Source organism: Watersipora subatra, chromosome 1, assembly GCF_963576615.1.
Source record: "Watersipora subatra chromosome 1, tzWatSuba1.1, whole genome shotgun sequence".
Lineage (NCBI taxonomy): Eukaryota > Metazoa > Bryozoa > Gymnolaemata > Cheilostomatida > Watersiporidae > Watersipora > Watersipora subatra.
In genome coordinates, this window is record NC_088708.1 from 42,544,248 (window position 1) to 42,566,074 (window position 21,827).

Genomic DNA, 21,827 nt, shown 5'->3' on the forward strand with positions numbered 1-21,827 from the left:
GGCAAGTTTACGGATCCCGCTAAAGGATGTCTGATGAGTTTCGGCCAGGAGCTCCAACGTTCTTTTTGTAGAACTGAAGCTATAACCGAATCGCTAAAAAGCTAAGATGACGTTGTTATGAAAGGTCACGTGGTATTGTTCTACAGATGGCCGCCGTCGTATTTTCACCGCTTTAATTTAAGCCTTTATATGCGATCTGAAATGTGTAACCCCTCTTAAGCTCGAAAAATTATTTTATTCGTTAATGCGTGCGTTTAATGTGCTGATTCTGGTGTTAAACGATGCCTCCTAAAAAGAAGAAACGCACACAACCGAAGAAAGTTGTCAAAAAACCGCGCGGTAGCTCAACTAAGAAGAAAAAGGCGGAGGACAAACCGTGGAAATCCTCATTGAAATTTGAATCGAGGGAAACCCCTGATGGTTCTCGCTCTAACACGCCATCATGTTACGATAACAATGGCAAGTCGCGTAACAGTTCTATGACTAGTCGAGATTTCATTAGACAAGTTTTAGAATATGACAAGGCCTCAGAGTCCGACCTGGAATCAGAAGAATGCGAAGACGATGATCAATCATCAGACATAGAACTCAAAATGGCAATTAAAGATTCTCTGTCAAATGAAGAAAATACTATTGGTGTCAATGTAGACCAATACTCTGACAGTGACAACGATGATTCAATATTGAATGATGATTCTGTTTTGACTAATGGGGAGAAAACTGTAAGCAATGATGTTGGTGTAGATGGAGACTTAGATTCAACTCATGACTCTAGTGCAAATTTTTCTCAAGATGCTGCAACTAGTGAGCCGTTGTCATCGAGTTCGGTTTATGCTCCAATGCCGGAGTTTTTACCAGATGATATGCCTACTCTTAAACTTCCCCCGAGTTCTGACGATCTTCTCATAGCTAAAGAGTATGTATTGAGAGCTGCCGGAGTCTACGAAATATTGCGTGTTTATGGACAAATCCTTCGCCTTTCACCCTTCATCTTTGAAGAATTCATTGCTTCGATGACAGATGTGTTAGAATTTGAATACAATCCATTAATCCATGAAGTGCACAGCTGTTTGATAAAGACGCTTTTACGAGAAGAAGACAACAATCAAACCTCATTTGGTCCTGTTGATTTGAAAGATAGTATGAATAGTTTGTTCTTTTTCAATGATGCCATGACATATCCTCATGTTATTAGAGAATACCTTCGCAGCGATAGTGACAAAGAATTCCAACTAGCTTTGGGTTACATTTCGGAGCCTGACTATTTGAATGGTGCTGTTGAGAAAAAGCTAAATGTTCTAGAAGTATTGTGCAATCTTATCCTTTCATCAAACAGCATACGAGAAGAACTTAGCGCTGATGGTTTCATAAAATATGAAGATCATTGCCGAGTTTGTCAAAAGTAAGTAGCTTAGTCACAATTTGAAAAAATAGGATGGTTTTAATCATTTCATATTTACTATTTCCTTTGATTTTTTATTGCTTGGAGATTTGTTATTTTTGCATCTATTACTATATATTATAATTATTAACTGCACTTTTGTTATGTCGTTGTATTCCATCTTATCTTGACATGTCTCCAAATGTTTTTGATAATGTGTTATGCTTTTTATTGAACTATTAGTTTGTTATTGCTGCAAGTTTTTGAAAGAGACAGGTTATTCATTGTGCAAATCTGGTAAAGTACAAACTTGTTCATTAAATAAATTCAAATTAATATTCTAGGACTGGAGATGTGTTATGCTGTGACAAGTGTTCTGGTGTATACCATCTGTACTGTCTGGATCCACCCTTGGACCAGCTGCCAGAAGGTGACTGGGCATGTAATGTATGCTCGGACAGTGAGGTAGGCTATTGCTTTTTTGGACTAGATGGTAACTTTTTAAAACTGAAGTTTGGACAGGTATGGATGAATTGTTTCTAGATACATACTGAACTGATTTATCATTCTTTCTGTATGTGCATCTAAAAATAAAACAAAAGTACATTATATGGGAACTGTAGTTTTGAGTAATATACTATCCATAATATACTATCCATCTATGCATAACTATGAACTTATGAATGGAGATTATTAATGCTTTGAACTACAGATACCTTGACACATTGATTCTTCATATTAATTTCCTTTCATTTTAGGTTCCAGGTGTTACCGACTGCATAAACTCGACGGAGAAGCGTTCAATGAACCGGAATGATCCACTCGGCTTTGACAGGCACTGGCGAAAATACTGGTTTCTTGTCAGAAGAATCATCATGTTAGTAGAGTCATTTTTTATGCAGAGGAATAGAGCACTGTTATAAATCAGCACTGAGTTCTTTCTGTGCTATTATAGTAATGTATCCCAAAACAAGTTTTATTTGTCTTCATTAGGCTCATGGTCATTCTAAAATATAGGTTGATAAAGATTTTCTTAGAACTTTACATTTGTCAAAAGCAAGCATTGTCAAGTGATCGTATAACTATCAGAGTGGGAAACAGAGCTGATCGTCAATTTTATCGAATTGTTACTGCATGGTTTGTTTAAAAATTATTTAATAAGTAGTACGTTTGTTCTGCTGTTACTGAATCTTCACCTTGCATCTACCTGAAAATTCGTTTGATTAATTTCACTAAATTGGGTACAAGCTCTTTGCAAAGCTGTTTTCTGTTACAATCAAGATAGTAGAATACTTTTAGCATTGCTAATGACACAATCTTACGTTCAGTTGCCTGAATGTATTAACAAAGATAATAACAGGCTCCTACACTGTCCTATAAAAGTTCAGTCATTCTATTATAACTTTGTACCTCTTATGTGTATGTTACCATTCATCTCCTAAATATGCATCCCATAGGATAGGCTTTTGCTTAATTTTGTTGTTTTACAGAGAGGACTCTAATGGCGACGTGACATATGTCAGCACTGCCAAGCAGTTTGACAGGCTCCTCGAATGCCTTGATGAGAAGTGGGAGCGGCAGCTAGTGTCTGTTCTTCGGCAGCGACGCGAAGAGATCCTTGAGCACATGGCCATCACTGTGCATCTAACAGAGGAGAGACGTGGACAGCGCCAGTCTTATCTGACCAAGGAAGACAGTAGGTTTCTTCATAAATTCGTCCTTGACTTTCACAAGGTAGAACAACTTGGCAGCGAGATGGATAATGAAACATTTAGTTCCCTTCCATGTTCAATTTTAAAAATCACTGCTTTGAATGGGTTCGGAGTTGACCCCTGCCTACGAATTCAAACTCTACCATTTCAACAATTCAGAGTTGCACTTTATTGTTTTTTCCAAGATTAGCGATGCACTCCTCAAAACAACTTGCTAAAGTAGACTCGCATTCAGGTCATGGTCACTTTTCAATTAACGCCTCGTACGTTTGTTGTACTAACAGAATTTACTACTTGCTACATAATTACTTTAAAGCTCGCAAGAAGACAAACCCTTTTAGTGAAAAACCATTTTTTATATTAGAAGAGTTACGCTTAGGCAGAGGTCGGCACCAGTGCAGTGGGAATCTGTACAATTGGTAAGTTCAGTTATTTAATGAATAAGGTAATAAAGTAAATAAAAAGGTATATATCACATAATTGTCGTACGACCAACCTATCATTGACAATAGTAGCTAGAATATACCCGTGTGGTTGTGTGATGAAAGTGCTGAGTTTTTTTACTTCTACTGGGAAGAGCTTAACTGTGTATTATCGATTCGAATAAATTGGCGGTGAAAGTTTCTGTTTCATCGAATAGTAGTCTCACTGTGAATGCTTTCACACAAAATTTGCGAAGCGAAATGGTGTCGAATCCATTCGGATTTTACTGTGTCTATGATTTGGAGTCGAAGAATCTTCGAAACCATTTGAAGCGTGGAAATGCAGGAAATAGTGGCTATATGTCTTGGGTGTGTACTGCCAATCACAAAGAATGGGTTACTCACTTGAATGAGGTAAACTAAAGCTTTACAAAATCGGTTTAAAAGCCAATAAAAGCAGATTAAACGCAACTGTGTCAAGAACGAGCTTGTTCATTGTGGTGTCACAAAGCTAAATTTTGAGCTGGACTGGTTTGGGCTAGTTTTTAACCAGCAAGACTCAGCGAAACGTGATTGTTTAATACAAAGAAAGTTAGAGGAGATATTTATTCTTAACTTCCAAGTTGTCGGCTCTACTCGTGGTATTAAATGTGACCTAATATGTAGCCCAGTATTTGGTTGCCTATTTGACAATCGCTCCTCGATTTTTCAACCATGCATTTTAGTGAGAAAAAACCAGTACAAACTTTCAGTCTTCATTGTATTAGGACATGATGCAGAAAATTTTGATTCTTTACCAACATCATTTTCAGTGTGATCCTTTAAACTGTAGAAAAAACTATCTTATCGTAGACTTATTTCTTATGTCTATAAAATCTGCTGGAAGCTATGGTCTTACTCATTTCACCAAATACCAACTAATGAAAAGTAACAGATTTGTCAAAAAGGGAAGGTTGTACCACATATAAAATAACCACACTTAACGCATCTCGGACTTAACATCTAGGCTAACACCTCTAACAGCATTTGCTATGGAACGGTCTTATATTTCAGTTACGAGTGCTACGTCACTCATTGTTGTATCTGAAAGTTTTATTTTAGCCTTATTTAGAAATTTAGCCTTATAATAGCATCAAAATAGTATTTATTATTTTGATAATGAAATATTATTTGGATAATATTATTTGATCAAAATAAGTTTTTCACTAACTGCTTTTGTTGTAGGCACATCATGTGTATACTCTATCACTTGCTACACGTGATGTTAACATTTTTCATGTTATGGTTGTTAAGCTAGTCTTTACATAGACATTAAGAGTCTGTAGAATTGCTTAGTTTTGCTCACACTTCTATTATGAATATGTCTAATAGAATAGCTAGGCTAGTTATTGAACTAATTCAGTTATTCCTTCACTACTTATTGACATATCTTTAGTGTAAATTTTCGAAAGTAGTATTTATTCAGCCTCATTCAATCGTCCCCCATGTAATCTTTGACTTTTAATAAAATATGGCTGTTGTTTGGCCGAGCATATTAAATGTAAATGGTTTGTTTTTGGTAGGGTTTTTGTTTTACTAAACTGCTTTGTGTAATTTGTTTTAACAAAATTCATTATATTGAAGTCCGGTAGCACTTGGTAAATACAAAAGAAAGCAGACAAACTTGATGAAAGTGAGTATTGAGGTTATTAGTTTTATTCTCATCATTGTGCATGGACTGCCAAGTCATGTTAGTACATGTCCTCTGTATGTAATGCGTGCACATAAGGTTGAACAAAACGCAGGCTTCTCAAATCTTCTACTAATCTTCTCCCTCTTTGCGCTGTTTAATCTATTATTTACTTGGGCAACTCATTTCATGCAAAGGCCCACCAAAGCGTAGTTCAACAATGTTGCTGCTGTAACTGCATCTAGCCTTGACAACCGCTGGTGCCATCAATTCCGATACTTTGTGGATATATGTTGCAGTCGAGCTAGAAAAACTGCAGGAAGAGGACTTGAAAGAAACCAGAGATACCAAGGATGCTGTGAATGCCAGGAATAGTGAGATAAATAACAAGCCAGACACATCAGATGTTGTAGGCAAACACAATTCAGTGGAAAAGGCTGGTGTCTCAGCAGATGACGATCAGAAAGCAAGCATGAAAGTTGCCACTACCGTACCTGGCTCTCAGCCAGTGGGTGATGGTGGAGCGAGTGTTACAATCAGTGAGTGCATTCCGTAGTCTGACATTGTTTTCTTAAATTGTTGCGCTGTTGAATTCATACTTAGAATGATGTACCTTGAAGTGTGTAAATAACATTTTATAGTGGTCTTGTTACTACTAGAGTTGGATATATAGAGCATCTTGCATTCTTCTTACTACACCGACACTTTGCATAAACATATTATAGTATATAGGTGTGTATGTTGTCTTGTAATGTGAAAATAACATAACGTTATGCCCATGTAAAAACCTACTGTCAGGGCAGCACAGTACAGCTATGTAATTCAGCTTATGGAGTTAGAACCAGAATTTTTGTTTCACACTAAGGTCCGTAGTTGAAAAAATTTGTCACTAAAGGTTTTTTAACTTTAACAACTACGTGACTTGTTTGATCTGGCAGGTGTAGACAATTTGAGCTCTCAGTGGTACACAACTTGTTCTCTCAGGTGTAGAAAACTTGATCTGGCAGGTGTAGACAATTTGAACTCGGGTGTAGACAACTTGATCTGGCAAGTGTAGACAACTTGATCTTTCAGGTGTAGACAACTTGACATTATATACCAAGTGTCAATGACTTAACATTACAACATTAGGTGTGCCTATCTGCTGTACACATAGCAGGAAGACTGTCAGTTGAGCATTTCACCATTATGAAATTTCAAATTGTTAATATTCAATTGAAAGACTATATGTAAATATATCAATATATAATCAATATAAGTTTATATATACAGTCAAACATGGATAACTCAAACTTCACGGGACCGAGCGAAGTGTTCAAGTTATCAGAGCACTGTCACAAGTGCATGTACTTATCAGTAGATACATGTACATATACAAGTTATATAAATCAAAAGCATAAATTGCTTGTTGCAAGTTAGAAGGCCTTTCATGTAAAGTTTTCATATTTTTTATCAGAAAGTATAATTATTTTTCTATTACTTAAGATTTGTTTATTGATTTAGGTGATATGTCTGCCAGGACGTTTTCAGATTAAAATTGGCAAAACTTGATCGCGGTTAAAACGCTCAGAAAAAAGACATCTTTTTCTTCTGAGCGTTTTAACCAAGATCAATTTTGCCGATTTTACTTTAAGTTTATTCCAAGGTTTTCACGCTTTCCCTTGCTTTCCATGGGCCACCGCAAAGCGTATGTTTGGTAAAGTTTTACCTTCTGCCAACATGTAGAAAGGTCATTAAAGGTTGACTTGCAACAAAATTCACTTTACAGTTATTTGATATCAAAAGATTCACCATGTCTTACTCTGCTGTGTTGTAGGTGCAAAATATCTGGAAATGTGATTACAAGCTCTTAAAAGCTCAAAAATGAAAAGCCGTCGTAGATTGGAATCAGTTTATTTCTCTGATGTTGTCATTACATTTTGTTATTGTTTTGTCACCTGATGTTCTCACGTGAATTGAAAGGCCGATAAAAAGCTCAATATAAAACATATCGTAGCACTATGACAAATACTTCGGGTTTTCTAGCGAAGACCCCGTATCAAGTATAGATGCTCGCTACTTTACAGTTTTGTTTCGGCTTGCTCTAATCTGATCATGTGACCCAATACTTCGCAAATAATTTCTGCAACACTTTTCGATTATCACAGGTGGTCAACAGGCTCGTCATGATTATCTGATAATGATATGTACTCCTTCGAGCTTAGGTTAAAAAATTAAACAAATTTTTACGGTAAGTTATAAGATATCAGTGCTAAAAGTGACAGCATTACAATGACGATAAAACAGACTCGTAAGAATAATAGACGTGGTTTTACTAAATGCGGGAAGTATATTTGTGAAAATATTTCGACGAATGAGGTTGCATGAAAGTGTAAACAGAAACCATCTTGTACATCTACGTCCCATTTGAGCCGTTTTGGAAAGAGAATCCAAACTACGGCAGTCTCGTGTGGCTGCGATTAACTGTTCGTTTTTTAGCTTTTAAGAGCTTGTAATCACATTCCCACATATTTTGCACCTACAACGCAACAGAGTAAGACAGGTGAATCTTTTGATACCAAATAACTGTAATGTGAATTTTGTTGCAAGTCAACCTTTAAAGAAAATATTTTGTCGATGGTGGTAATAATGACGCCTAAGAACTACTAAAAGTTTGTGTTTATCTCTATGGCTTGGAATGAAGTGATATTCTAAAGTGATAACAACCGTTTTGGTAGCTGTTTGGCAAAAAACTGTTCAACTTGATGTTAAGTTCGAATTATCTAAAGCAATATTATTTATCATTGCATGGAAACGGACCGAACAAATCCGTTCGAGCTATCTGTGGGCGAGTTATCCGTGTTTGATTGTATATCAAAATATATAAACTATGTTAATTTTTTAAGAAAATTCATGCGCTATTTGATCTGAATTGAACGTATAGCCAAGCTCTTGCGTGATGTACGGCAGCTTTCATGTTAAATATTTGCTGTAGTCTGACTATATAATGGATTATACATGTATATTACTTTTTGTAGAAACAGCTGTTACTCCTATAACCTTGGAGCTCTCTGACTTTGTTGGCAATCAGACAGCAAAACTTTCACGTCTTTTACCAAACCCAGATGACAAATCAACAACGACAATCGAAAATCAAGACTCGGAGCCCACTTTGTCCACGCAAGGGCAGCTACAAAGCGTGGCTGACAATGAGCCCATAGCAAAAACTTTGGCTGATATTGAAATTGACAAGTCTCAAGGCACTGACCCTGAGTATCTAGACATAGAAATGCTGCAAAGCGACATATCAACATCTGAGCCGGTTCCTGAGCATCTACTGGTAGAGGAAGTGGCTACAGAGGAGGCAGTGATCACTGAAGAGTTTGTAGTCGCTGAGGAGTCCGTTGTCACTACTGATATCGCTGCCGAGACTGATGTTGTCAAAGAACTCATTGATCAGGCAGCTAGCAACGAATCAAACGCTAGAGATCTGATGGAAGAGACACAATTATATGAAGGTCAAGATTTGGACAACGAAGCTCTAGATTTACAGGAAGGGCTTGCTTTAGATGAAGTAGAGGATGTTGAAGCAAACCTCGGCCAGACTGTTGTGTTGGGGGAAGTCACCGCTAGTGGCATAGGTAAGCCTATATCAATATTACTTCATATTACTTAGTCTACTTGAAAGTATTTTATATTTAAAATCTCCTATATATGGTTGCTATGTCTCTTGCTTGGCAGTGTATCATTTATTGAATTGCCATTATCTTGAGGTACAAGATGGCATCATTTTGTTAAACAGCAGCTGACGGTGTCTCTGACGAGAAGACTCAGGTAATCATTGGTGGAAATGATGCAGATGGCTGTGAGGATTTCATGGATGAGGGGTTAGACGAGTTCTCTGGTGAATCAAGTGACAGCGAAGAAGACATTCCATCCGATGTTGACTATTTCGATAATGGTTTGGTGAATGTGATCGATGAGATGAACAGTAGTGCAGAAATGAGTGGAGACGACGAGCTTGGCAGTCTTGAATCTGGTGAAATTGGTGAAGAGGATGAAGAGGGGAGAGTGTGGAGTGATAGTGAAATGGAAGGAAGCGATGGTGATCTGGGGGCTAGCGATGATGGACAGGTGATGGACACAGATGAGGAGGCTGGTGAGACATCGGATAGCCTAGACGATATGGACGAGCTTTCTCGTGTTGACGATGAAAACAGCGCTCTTGGATATGAGGACCAGCTGGATGGAACTGTTGATTCTGAAGTAAGACATCTACATGAGCTTGTTTTCAAGTTTGTGCATCATCGTGTAGGGGTCTGAGCGCCTAACCTGCTCACCACCGGTCGAGGTTACAATTCACAACGGGTTGAGGTTACAATTTGTGTTGTGTGTTGGGGCAGTAACTGCATATGGACTCGAATTGCTCCCTTTTGACAGCAAAATGGAGTTGGTCACTGATTTTTCTCGTGGCTGCCGTTGCACTGTTGTACTCTCTCGGATGTGTTAATACTGCCTTTTTTGACAACAACAAGAGAGAAGCGCATTGCTCAATACAACGTCAGGCTTAGCATATTTTTTAATCTTGGTTGAGTTATTAATTGTATTTTAACATTGCCGACCACAACAGAGGTTTGTTTACCTAAACTGTCAAGGAGGCATAGTATGAGGATCTAACAGTATTTTCAGATTAGTTAAATAGGCTAAAAAATTCATTCATTTTGTCACCAGTCTTGTCTTAGACTGTTACAAACGAAGAAAACACCCTTGTGCCATAACATCTTTGCTTCACACCCGTCCATTGTCAATAAAGGACGTGTGCAACATTTGAGTACAAGAGTATGATCATTTTCTTTACAGGTGAGTGACAAAAATACCGTAGCAGCATCAACTCAGCAACAGATTATCATAAGCACATCAGCGAGTAATATAGGTCAACCTAAAGACACGCCCATCATCATCAAAACTGCTTCTGGGTGCCAAAGCATCAAGTTGGTAGGTTGCTAGCAATCTAAAACTGTTATTCTTCAACCTGCGGTGAGGCTTGTTTGGTGTCTCATTCTGGTCTCCCTTATATTTGTTTCCTTTTTTTCAGGTGAATGTTTCCAGCGGAGCGAATGGTAATTATAAAGCAGAAGTTTCTGGTCCTGTACAAAAGCTCGGCCAGGCTGACGATGTATCTACAGCTTCCAGTGGCACTCATGCGGTGAAAGTTCTCGCTGTCCCTCAGACTAAGCTTGTTAAAACGCCGACCCAAGGAATTGTAAACCTTGACAAGTTTGGTAACATAGTTGGTTGGGGTAAGAATGCAACTGCAGCTATCAAACAGACAATTGTAAGTAAAGTGACAGGGAGTCAGGCTGGTCCTGCCCACGTTTTAAAGACTTACGGCAAAAAGCCTGCTGTTATCACTGTTCCTGTGACAGCGACAGTAGACCAATATAAGTCGGAGCATCCATCAACACAGCCGTCGAGTGAGGCGGCTGGTCTTCTGAATACAGTCACTACGACAGTCGTTACGCCTCAGACTCTACTCACCACAATCGCTTCTCCAAAGTCAATCACACTTTCTACCAATGCTCAGACGTCTGCTAATGCTAAACCTACGTTACAGGTACTGAATGTGTCACCTCAGACTGGTAATAAGTCTGTTACTCTTGTTACGCCTTCGTCAGCCAACCAGATAGTTACTATACCCAGCCAAATGGTTTCCGTGGGAAACCAGAAATTGTCTGCATCGAATCATAAGGTTGTCGTTTCAAACCAGAAAGTGCTTGGAACTAATCAAATAGTGACCCTGCCAAACCAGGGTAAACTGGCTACTAACATTGAGGTAATAAGAAACTCAGCTGGAATGCCCATTAAACTGTTGAGAGGAACCAACTCAACAGGTGCTGTAGGCACAGTCGTTGTGTCAAGCAATGACGGCACGAAGCCTCCATTTACCAAGGTAGTCCAAAAGATTCAACAAGGTTCTCCGTCTGTCAGCAGCCATGGTGGGATTATGAGGATCATATCAGACAAGTCTGGCAAACTGTCTACTTCAGGTGATTTTTATTTTTCTTTTGCTAGCTGAGTGGATGGATAACTCAATGGATAGCTAGATTGGATAAGCCCTTCTTAGCCTTATACCTCTTAGTAGATCAGCACGTCTGTCTGCCACATAGATTTTACCAAAACTTGTCTGCACTTTATCCCCTACCTTTATTGACCTCATTTCCAAATCTGAAAATATCACCTCTACAACCATTTCTGTTAGGGATTGACCAGTTTATTTATATTCAAATGTTACATATAGTTGTCATGGTTTATTCATCTCATAAAGAGTCTCTCTTCATCTTTTTGGTTTCATCTGAATTCTAATTATATCTGCGTCTACATCCTTACTGGTCCTCCATATGCATCCTCATAGATTCTGCATTCTTATTGGTCCTTCATTTGCATCATCTTGCATCTCATCTTCATCGTTACCAATTTTAGATCCAAATTTTTATTGGGTTTGTAAAATGTTTTGCAATGTCATACTACACGATGGGGTGTGGATTTCAATGTGTTTTCTACAATCATGCCGTTTGGCTGTACGCATATGAAGTGAGCACAGGCTCACTTATTGGCCAGTGTGTTACAGCAAGTGAATATTTGGATAGTGGGTATAGAGTGCATTAAAATGCAGGACAGATGTTCGGATCATGTGGCAAAGATAAAGCTAACGTATCGTGCGATGTTTTTGAAAATGTTAAAATGTAACTTGTAGTGCAAGCCAATATTGTAATGTTGAGGAATCTGATGTACTCCTTTACACTGGTCATAAATACAGTATATATTCTGTTGGCAGAAGTGTCATCTATTGTGAACAGAGTGGTTAGCTCAAACACTTCCACCACCACTAGCACAGTGACTAGCGTTGGTGTCCCTGCCACGTCTAAGTATTGCCTTCTTTCTCCCGTTACCACAGTTAAGTCTACGCCGCAGAAGATTCTTATTGGTACTGCAAGTGACGGTGCAACTGTACTCAAGACCCAAACTGGGGAAGCTAAGGTCATCAATCTCTCTGGTCAGACACCAGGTACTGTCACGAATGTTTGGGATTCGTTGGTCAGTTTTTCTCTGGCTCTTTTACCTTAACCATGGTTGATGTTACCAACTGGGTAGACATTTGCAAAAATTTTTCTTGCTTGACAGCTCTATTTCTATTTACCCTCAAGTCATGCTTGTACTTGCTATTTATTGCTAGGTTCATTTCCTGGCTCTCAAAGTCAATTCGCTATGAAATTGGTGAACAAGACCGGCGCATCTGTGACTTCAGCCAGCATTATCAGACCCATCATAAGTGCGCCAATTCAACGTCTTGTGCAGCCGACTTTACCTAAGCGGCTTGTGCAGCCAACGCCACTGATCAGCAAACAAGTGAAACCACAAATTTTCACGCAAGGTGGTCAGCCAAGGATGATTCGGCCTCGTAAAGATGAGAATTTAACCGGCGGAATTGTTCCGCAGACCGTTGTTCTTGTTGATAAGGACGGTAAACGATCGACTGTTACAGTTGATGCCCGGACCTTGAGAAATGATGCACATACTACACTCACCACAATACAGGTACGCTGAGCATCGCAAAGCTCAATATTGACCAACTTTTTTACATAACCTCGTTTTAATTCAAAATTATGCATTTGGCGAATAATATATTTTATATATTTTATGATCTGACATACAAGCACACAAAGAGTCATGCTATTTTTCGTATCCTGTGTTTTCTCTATGGTTGCTAAATATCACGAACTCGACTAACTTTCTTTCGTTGCATAAATCGAATGATTAAAATTTATAATGCTTTGTAACAATAATTGCAAATTTTAGCTTTATTGCAGCATTTTAAGGATTTTGGATATCAACTTAACCAACAATTCATCATGTTTTTATCATTTGTTAAACTTTTTAAATTTTTACTTAGACAAAAATGTTGACTTTCCAATTTTAGCTGTTCTGTAAATACTAATTAGATTTTTAAAATTTTTATTAAATAGTTTAAAACTTGGTGACAATTGCAGGCATTGATGCGTTTGGCTTACGTTGTTTAATGGTAGCAGTACAAGGCTTGACATGTTGGATTTTGAGCGCATAGCATTGTCATCATTTCTGCCACTTTCTAATTCTGTTAGCGTCGCGCATAGTTTTATCTGATTGCAAACTTATCAAAAGGTCTGCCATAAGCATATTTGTTTTGTTTAATAAAAATACAGAAAATTATTGAAACGAATCTTTTGAATATGTACTTCATTTGCTAGTATACAACCAGTTTTACTGATAAACTAATTCGATTTAATTATTTGTTGGTAGAATATCGTTATCGCGTATCTTTCAAGGCCATCCAAGGCAACAATTTTAGCTTTGCTTTGGGAATGAATCACTGCCCTGTAGGCTGTATAGCGCGCTTTTACGTCAGTTGTATGTAAGTAACAGTAAAAATGTTTAGTTGGTAGTAAAAATGAGTAGTTGGCAAGGTTCAAGTGTATCACCCCTTAGAAGGCAGACAAAGAAAAACAATTCTAAATTTAGTTTCAAAGCAAATCCGAAAAAAATTGTTTTTGTTAAATTTCGAAAGAATCTATCTCGTTTTCTATAACTGTGATATAGGCTTGAAGGCTAGACAACTGCTAGATGACTAGCTTCTAGGACTCTGAAGGTGCACTGCATTATATCGAGTTCTTAAAAACAACATAGTTAAATGTGGAGTCTCGAGCATCTAGATGCTTCTTTTTTCATTGATAATGCCTTTGAACATTCCCATAATTCTTAGCAGTGGTATTTTAGATTATGTAATGGCCAGCAAAAACTAATCTAAATGTACATTTGAATAATTTGCCATTCATCTAAAAACTACTAATAATTTAAATTGAATGTGAATATGCTTAAAAGGAAACTAATACACTGCAGTGGACATGGTGCGAATGGTCAGCTGTGGCCTTTCTGTGTTTTATTTAAAGATTCCTTGCAGTTTATAGAATTTTACAAATTCTAGCAAATGGAATGCCAGCTGTGGATATGGCAATACATATATATTTAGTTCAGTAGCAGCGGTGTACTTCATAACTGGAGCTAGCATACCATCTGGTTCACATGTATAATCATTACCCATCTTTTTGTAAACTTGGCAAAAACGTTTTGCCTTATTTTCCTTGTAATTTTCGTTTACCTAGCAAAATCTTGCTTTACAGAAAAAAGGTTCTGCTGATGAACTCGTCTCACTGCGCATCGTCAATGACAAGGCCAAGGTCATCCCTTCGTAAGTTTTATATGACTTGACAATTTTCATAATTCCGGTCACCTGTTTCATCCAAATTTGTTCCTGACACCATTTCTTCTCTGAATATTTGTTCGTACATTCGATCACTTGGTATATTTGCAGAGTTCAAAAACCGCTCATTCCTCATACTATAGACTCGTCAGACAAATCACCAGCTCTCAGAACTATGGCTTCTCTCAAAGCTCGACAGGAGCTAGCTCAAAACCGTCAGGTAAGATCATGCCATTCGTCTGAAGATGTTTGCTGGTGCCCCTTTCCAGATCACTTTGATCATGCTATTTCGTACCCAAATCTGTTAGTTTTACATAAACAGGATTTGTTTTGTTACAGAAGCTAGAGATGAAGATAGCCAAGGTGCTGGCTGCTTCCAAGGATGATGATGAGGAAGTAGATATCATCAAATCAGAACCTGTAGTTCCTGCTGGCCCTTTCAAACTTGGTAAGCCGCTGGATTTAATATCAGACTAGCTTTGTTTCCCACGGCGCACTCGTTGTTTGCATCGGTTATCACGTCCACTCCTCTTGTCAGGAATGGACTCGGGCTACAAGAACTATATCAATCAGTATACTGAGAATCCTCACGCGCTCTCTAAGAACCAGCAGCAGGAAGAGAGAGACAAGAAACGGCATCTTTCTTACAAGTTCAGGTGTGATTCGCTGTCAACAGCACTCATTACTCTCTCTTTTCTCTGTATGTTATCCATTGACCCACCATATGGTGAGCAAAGAATTTTTTTCATAAATCACTGTAAATGTTCATGTTCTTTAATGAGCCAGTGTTGGATATGTGAGTTCCAATATCAAGCAATTTTATCAAACAATGAAAGATTGCGTTGTCTTTGAATGCCTTTTATATTGTAGCTTAACATCTGCGAGTGAGTTTAAATGGCAGGGCCGTGTATATGGAACTCCCACTAACATCATGGATACACTTAAAGAAACCATGATCCAATTCGAGGAGGCAATACCGCTGTGTTTCATGCATCCTCATTGGTCGACCCTCCGTTCCTTTTGGATCAAGGCTCTCAACTGCTGTCATACAACTGACAGATTTGTCACAGTTCTTGGCCTCTTTCAATGTAACATAAAGCCTGTTCTCTTTAATGCCGTTTGGAGCGACTCACTAGGTAATCATGGCTCTAGTTTACGTGTAGCTAAATTCTTGTAAGACTCGTGGTAGAAAATTTATCCCGTCTTGAAGCAGCTACCTAAGCATCATTTGCAAGGTATTTGTGATCAGTTACTTGTCGCTGTCAAGTGCCTGTTGATATTGTTGGCAGATGTCAAATAGCACCTGACATCACTTGTAGAATGTTTTTCTCATGCTATGCCCAGAATGTACTAATTTTTTTCTATGTATGCTACTAGTCGTTGGGACCCTGGTTGTATTTAAAGTGTGTTATTGTCTGTCTACGTACGCTGCTGGTTGTAGGTCACCTGTCTGTGTTTCGCCAGACAGCCAAGGACAAGGAGGACATCAGAAGGAAAGAGAAGTTGGAGAAACGGCAGCAAGATTTGCTGGAACAGAATCCGCTTCAGCAGCTTCGTATTAGCGCTGTCAAGTATAGCAAAAGGGTGAAGCACCAGGTAATTCGAACGCCAGTCAGAATTAACTCGGTCTGCATACTTTTCAGAAAAATCAATTTTCACTCACTTTCAAATTCAGAGACTGGAGGACAACCATTTTGAGTCAGCTAGGTATGAAGTTGTCACTAACAAAGTTTACTCATAAAGTTATAATCAAAAACTAAAAAGGTAATTCGTTAGTTCGTGCATTAGAGCTTCTCTTTACTAGTCTACCGGTAGAGCTCATGGAGGATTTTAGCGAGTATATTATTGCTCGTGTCTGACGATCAATATGGCTGTTCTTATAGCTCTACAAACTCAAAGGAGAGGAGTACAGGATCTCAGATGTAAATGGTACAGGTTGGATTTGGCTGAAAGCGTCACGGAGGCTCAAGTCAATGCCAGCAGATCACTTTGGACACGGAAAGCACTTGAGGGAGAAAAGGAACCAGTTTTCTGAATGGAAGAAGGTTGGCAAGCACAAGTTTATGGGGAGGATATTTGTTAATGTAGGCGGGATTTAACCTAGTTTGTACCATGACGTTATTTTGTTGCTAGGTACTGGGTGACGACTTCACAGGTCGCCATGGTCATTCATCACACTATCAATTAATTTCGTATTCCTATTGGTTTAGCATCTGTAGTTCTTTGCTGATAATCCTTATTTATGGAATAGACAACATATTTTATGGTAGATTAAATTCTTCAGTATATTGTATGTTATTAGAGTAAACTTCATCTTCTTATATCAGTTTCTGCTCTTTTCTAGTCAGATAATTTGGCTGTTGCTAGACTAAATGCGTGCCAGTGAACTTAGTCTAGTTTGCCGGAGAAGTATATGTCCATATAACATGTTCCTATCCTAGAGTGTTTGTCGACGCTGCAACTTCTTTCCAGCATAGGACTCATAATATGCGCGGGGGTTGTCAATGTAGGTCTTGCTACAGATGCGTTCATTACTTGACATTTTATCGTTTCGTTGTTTTTTATGCCCACTGATTAGCTTTGAGTTGTTCCTTTTTCAAATGAGTGGAGGGTAGTATCCCGCTTTAGCATGATTTTACATGTCTGATTGGTCGGAATGCTATGCTATTTTACTCCTTGTCTTTGGGTGTTATCACTGCTCTGATTTATGTCTGTAGTTATCCTCTCTTACTCCTTGTCTTTGGGTGCTGTCAACACTCTGATGTATGTCTGTAGTTGTCCTCTCTTACTCCTTGTCTTTGGATGCTTATCGGTGTTCTCATATTTGTCGGTAGTTATGCTCTCTTACTCCTTGTCTTTAGGGGCTATCAGTGCTCTGATGTACGTCTGTAGTTATTCTCTCTTACTCTTTGTTTGTGGGTGATATCACTGCTCTGATGTATGTCTGTAGTTATGCTCTCTTACCCCTCCTTGTCTTTGGGTGTTATCACTGCTCTGATGTATGTCTGCAGCATTTGGCTAATGTTCTGACTGTTGAACTTTTAGAAGGTGGACAGTAAAGAAAATACTGCTATGGATGTTTCTCCGCCATCAAATATGGTAAGTGGAGAAAATTCATTTGACTAATTGCAATTCTCCTTTAGCACATCGTTACAATATTACTTGGCATCTTTTTTAAGGTGACAGCCTTAACATCTTACTGCATGTCCATATTTCAAGTTTTCCAAATTCTATCTCATGTTTGTTATAAACAAGTTTAATTGTGATTGCAAGCAACTGTGTGGGTCACTCATAGGTTATTTGATGATTTATGCCCATGCTGTTTGTAAGCCTGAGCTTCTGTTTGACATAACAAAACGCTGTTTTATTCCTGGAAAATATGTATAGCGGATGTACTCAATTTTGGATGATCGATGTATCATTAGCGAACAGCTGTTGCGATATAATTTATGCATTTTTAATTGAGAATAGTTGTCTTTGAATGAAGATAACATGTTACTTTTTTGTTTCAGATCGATTTTGATTTGTACAGAGGAAAAACGTGTGAACTGGTAGATGTGAGCGCAGAATTGTTGTCTCGCAACTCTATGTACCCCAACCTTGCTATCACACCAGCCAAAGTGAATTCTCTACTGCGGCATCGGCTTCTGCTCGAGAAGATCATTCATCAGAAGCTAAAAAAGGTTCATTGGCTATTATCCGTCTCATAGCAAGTCTCATAGCAATACACTCACTCACTGCCTGCTCAGCCTGCATAAACTTTGAGACATGTGTTGACATGTGTTGACATGTGTTGACATGTGTTGACGTGTTGTTTTGCTGTTTGTGCATTAACTACATGTAATATGTCTACCTGAAGAGGACTGCAGGTTTTAAGTTTCTTGAGTCTAGTCTGTATAAAGTAGATACGTAGGTGTATTCAGTCTAGTCTGTATAAAGTAGATACGTAGGTGTAGTCAGTTTAGTCTGTATAAAGTAGATACGTAGGTGTAGTCAGTCTAGTCTGTATAAAGTAGATACGTAGTTGTAGTCACTATTCAGTCTAGTCTGTATAAAGTAGATACGTAGGTGTATTCAGTCTAGTCTGTATAAAGTAGATACGTAGGTGTATTCAGTTTAGTCTGTATAAAGTAGATACGTAGGTGTAGTCAGTCTAGTCTGTATAAAGTAGATACGTAGTTGTAGTCACTATTCAGTCTAATCTGTATAAAGTAAATACGTAGGTGTATTCAGTTTAGTCTGTATAAAGTAGATACGTAGGTGTAGTCAGTCTAGTCTGTATAAAGTAGATACGTAGGTGTAGTCACTATTCAGTCTAATCTGTATAAAGTAGATACGTAGGTGTATTCAGTTTAGTCTGTATAAAGTAGATACGTAGGTGTAGTCAGTCTAGTCTGTATAAAGTAGATACGTAGGTGTAGTCACTATTCAGTCTAGTCTGTATAAAGTAGATACGTAGGTGTATTCAGTTTAGTCTGTATAAAGTAGATACGTAGGTGTAGTCAGTCTAGTCTGTATAAAGTAGATACGTAGTTGTAGTCACTATTCAGTCTAGTCTGTATAAAGTAGATACGTAGGTGTATTCAGTCTAGTCTGTATAAAGTAGATACGTAGGTGTATTCAGTTTAGTCTGTATAAAGTAGATACGTAGGTGTAGTCAGTCTAGTCTGTATAAAGTAGATACGTAGTTGTAGTCACTATTCAGTCTAATCTGTATAAAGTAAATACGTAGGCGTATTCAGTTTAGTCTGTATAAAGTAGATACGTAGGTGTAGTCAGTCTAGTCTGCATAAAGTAGATACGTAGGTGTAGTCACTATTCAGTCTAATCTGTATAAAGTAGATACGTAGGTGTAGTCAGTTTAGTCTGTATAAAGTAAATATGTAAGTGTAGTCAGTCTAGTCTGTATAAAGAAGATACGTAGGTGTAGTCAGTCTCGTCTGTATAAAGTAGATACGTAGGTGTATTCAGTCTAGTCTGTATAAAGTAGATACGTAGGTGCAGTCAGTTTAGTCTGTATAAATTAGATACATAGGTGCAGTGAGTCTTTCATAATTTTCTGATCATCTCTATCATTTTCAAGGCGGCAGCCCAGAAGACTGCGGCCAAAGTTGAAGACCAGCAAGAAATAAAGCAAGTTAAGGTGGATCCTATGGACACAGGAACTGTTCAAGTCAAGGTGGAGCCTATGGACACAGGAACTGCCCCTTCCACAGATTCCAGCACAAAACCTAACAGCTCTAAGACCGGTCATGCCCAAAATAATTCTACTCATGATGTCGCTGACAAAGGCGCAAAATGTTTTTACCAGCAGTGTTACTCGCCAACATGCATGGCTTCCAAGTCCAGCAGCAAATGCTATTCTACTCTCTGTCCATCTAAGGTGAGGAAAGGATGTTTACTTCAACATTCTTCTATTGTCTTCTATTATTTTGTGTACTGCGTATCTTAAACGTTAGCTATAGAGCTTCTCTCTCATATCATTGTATGACATGCCTTTTTTTCTTTTGAATATATAGATATTATTTATATATGCATAGATATATGCATTCTAGAGAGTAAAAATGCATGTCATATAAGGAGATGAGAGAATCTTCTTAGCAAAATATTAAGATGAACAGTAATAAGAAAATAGCTAAATTTAGCTAACATTAATATACATATATCATACAGAAAATTACGGCATACAAGTCGAAAATTCACACAGATTTTCAAGCTTAAAAATCTATTCTCGACTTATACAGCAGTCATGTTTTTTCATGACACCAAATTCTAGTAAAGTTCAACTTCATAAAACCATCACAAATCAAAATGACATGATATGATATATAATGGTATATATGTAGGTATTTATTTATATAATAGTGAAATACTAGTAATCTTACTCAACATGAGATGGAGCAAACACAAAGTTTCATTCTTCATCATTCAAATTGTCATCGCTAGGATTCTCTTCTCGAATAACATGTTGTTTTTTAATTTAATGCTTTTTTCATAGTATCTGCTCACAAGCCCACACTTCAGTGATCGTGAAACACTGTCAACACTATGTTGTTGAGTAGTTTTTTATGTAGAATCACCAAATTTCAGGCCATTGCAAGGAAGCATCAGTTTTCTTGTAATTGTCTAAAATGAAAATGTATATTCGGCCACAGCTCAAAAAACAACTAGGGTGTTGACCAGTCAGTTGATGACATATCTAAAGATTAGAATGTTAATTCTCGGAGGAGATAGCCTATGAACTATGTTTAGACCTTACGTATATGCAGAACAATCATACAGAGGCATACGTCTGAATCACTCTATTGAATAAAGCTAAATCATTACGGAGGCAGATGATGGACTTTGATCCTCCTTTGATCATCTTTGATAATAGTCTTTCGAAGAGTTTGTAGAGTTAGAAAAAGTGAAATAGTTTAGCGAGGTGTAGACGGAGTTTATTATTCAAGGTCAAATCTATTGCTGGTTCCGCTGAACGTTATATGGGTATATTGTGAATGTACGTACCATTGGAATGTTTTGCACTTACCCCAAGTAAAAATCTTTACTCTCAAAATAGATTGTGATTGGATCATGTATTTAGTAACTTGGACTACTATAAACAATGCGCAATTCTTTTGTATAATGTTCTTTCTCAAATGACTGGGTGAAACTGGTTATTTTTAGCCATTGCCAAATATACATGTATATTTTAACCATGACCAAATATGCATGTATATTTTAGTCAATTGCAAGAGAACTGTTGCTTCAAATGACTTGAAATTTAGTGACTGTAAATAAAAGATTTTGTTTAACAATGTGGTGTTAACATATTTTTTCTCCTGAACATGGTCAAACAGGAAAGTGAGTGCGTTTGCTTTAGTGACAGAGAAAGGGACAATCATACGCAATGTTTTATGAAAATTCTATTGCTGGAGCCGAAGGTGGCGACTGCTATAATGTGTTTACTGCTGAGCACTAGGAAACTGACCGCCATCCAATGAGTTCCAGATTGTGTTGGTGATAGTTTTCTCACTATGTTGTTATCAATTGGTTTACATAACACTGGTAACATAACGGAATAGCTTATGGGAATACCATAATCCTGTAATACTATTTTCTTTCTGTTGCATTACATTAGAATCATGGTGCTTGGGTGTTCTTGTCTTATCACTCTCGCATTTTACAGCTCAAATTTCAACATACCTCTCAAGTAAAGATCTCTACACCCATCCAACCTGTTCCACACGGGTGAGTGTCAGTTTTTGTTGCAGGTTGCAATTTGTCCTATAATGTCATTGAAAACCATAATTACTGCAATCAACATCCAGTCTTTATATACCGTAAAACCTGTAATTGAATGCCATGTCGCTCTATTTTTCAACCTTCT

At 37.9% G+C, this 21,827-nt stretch overlaps 2 protein-coding genes across 2 annotated transcripts in view; both read left to right on the top strand.

The window, feature by feature from the left end:
* Positions 1-229: 229 nt before the first annotated feature.
* LOC137387832 (uncharacterized) lies at positions 230-14,450 on the top strand. Its single transcript, XM_068074348.1, has 12 exons — positions 230-1,402; positions 1,726-1,846; positions 2,140-2,258; positions 2,872-3,077; positions 5,484-5,723; positions 8,202-8,804; positions 8,966-9,429; positions 10,024-10,158; positions 10,259-11,210; positions 12,119-12,229; positions 12,398-12,759; positions 14,379-14,450. The coding sequence occupies exons 1-12, from the start codon at positions 282-284 to the stop codon at positions 14,448-14,450; spliced, it is 4,506 nt and encodes a 1,501-aa protein (XP_067930449.1). The 5' UTR covers positions 230-281.
* The window catches only part of LOC137389932 (nucleosome-remodeling factor subunit NURF301-like), a 30,508-nt gene continuing 21,379 nt past the window's right edge, over positions 12,699-21,827 (top strand). Inside the window, exons 1-12 of the mRNA XM_068076126.1 lie at positions 12,699-12,759; positions 14,379-14,446; positions 14,570-14,678; positions 14,798-14,906; positions 14,997-15,114; positions 15,329-15,617; positions 15,968-16,054; positions 16,342-16,503; positions 17,504-17,557; positions 17,971-18,141; positions 19,542-19,841; positions 21,627-21,688. Of these exons, the coding sequence (XP_067932227.1) occupies positions 14,634-14,678; positions 14,798-14,906; positions 14,997-15,114; positions 15,329-15,617; positions 15,968-16,054; positions 16,342-16,503; positions 17,504-17,557; positions 17,971-18,141; positions 19,542-19,841; positions 21,627-21,688 (1,397 nt within the window). The 5' untranslated portion in view covers positions 12,699-12,759; positions 14,379-14,446; positions 14,570-14,633. The remainder of the gene's footprint in view (positions 12,760-14,378; positions 14,447-14,569; positions 14,679-14,797; positions 14,907-14,996; positions 15,115-15,328; positions 15,618-15,967; positions 16,055-16,341; positions 16,504-17,503; positions 17,558-17,970; positions 18,142-19,541; positions 19,842-21,626; positions 21,689-21,827) is intronic.

What these genes read in the sequence shown, in the direction of transcription:
- LOC137387832 (XM_068074348.1), top strand. Translation starts at nt 282, where the DNA reads ATGCCTCCTAAAAAGAAGAAACGCACACAACCGAAGAAAGTTGTCAAA. An exon ending in ATGTATGCTCGGACAGTGAG is followed by an intron (nt 1,847 to 2,139) that starts GTAGGCTATTGC and finishes CTTTCATTTTAG; the next exon opens with GTTCCAGGTGTTACCGACTG. An exon ending in TGGCAAACTGTCTACTTCAG is followed by an intron (nt 11,211 to 12,118) that starts GTGATTTTTATT and finishes CCGTTACCACAG; the next exon opens with TTAAGTCTACGCCGCAGAAG.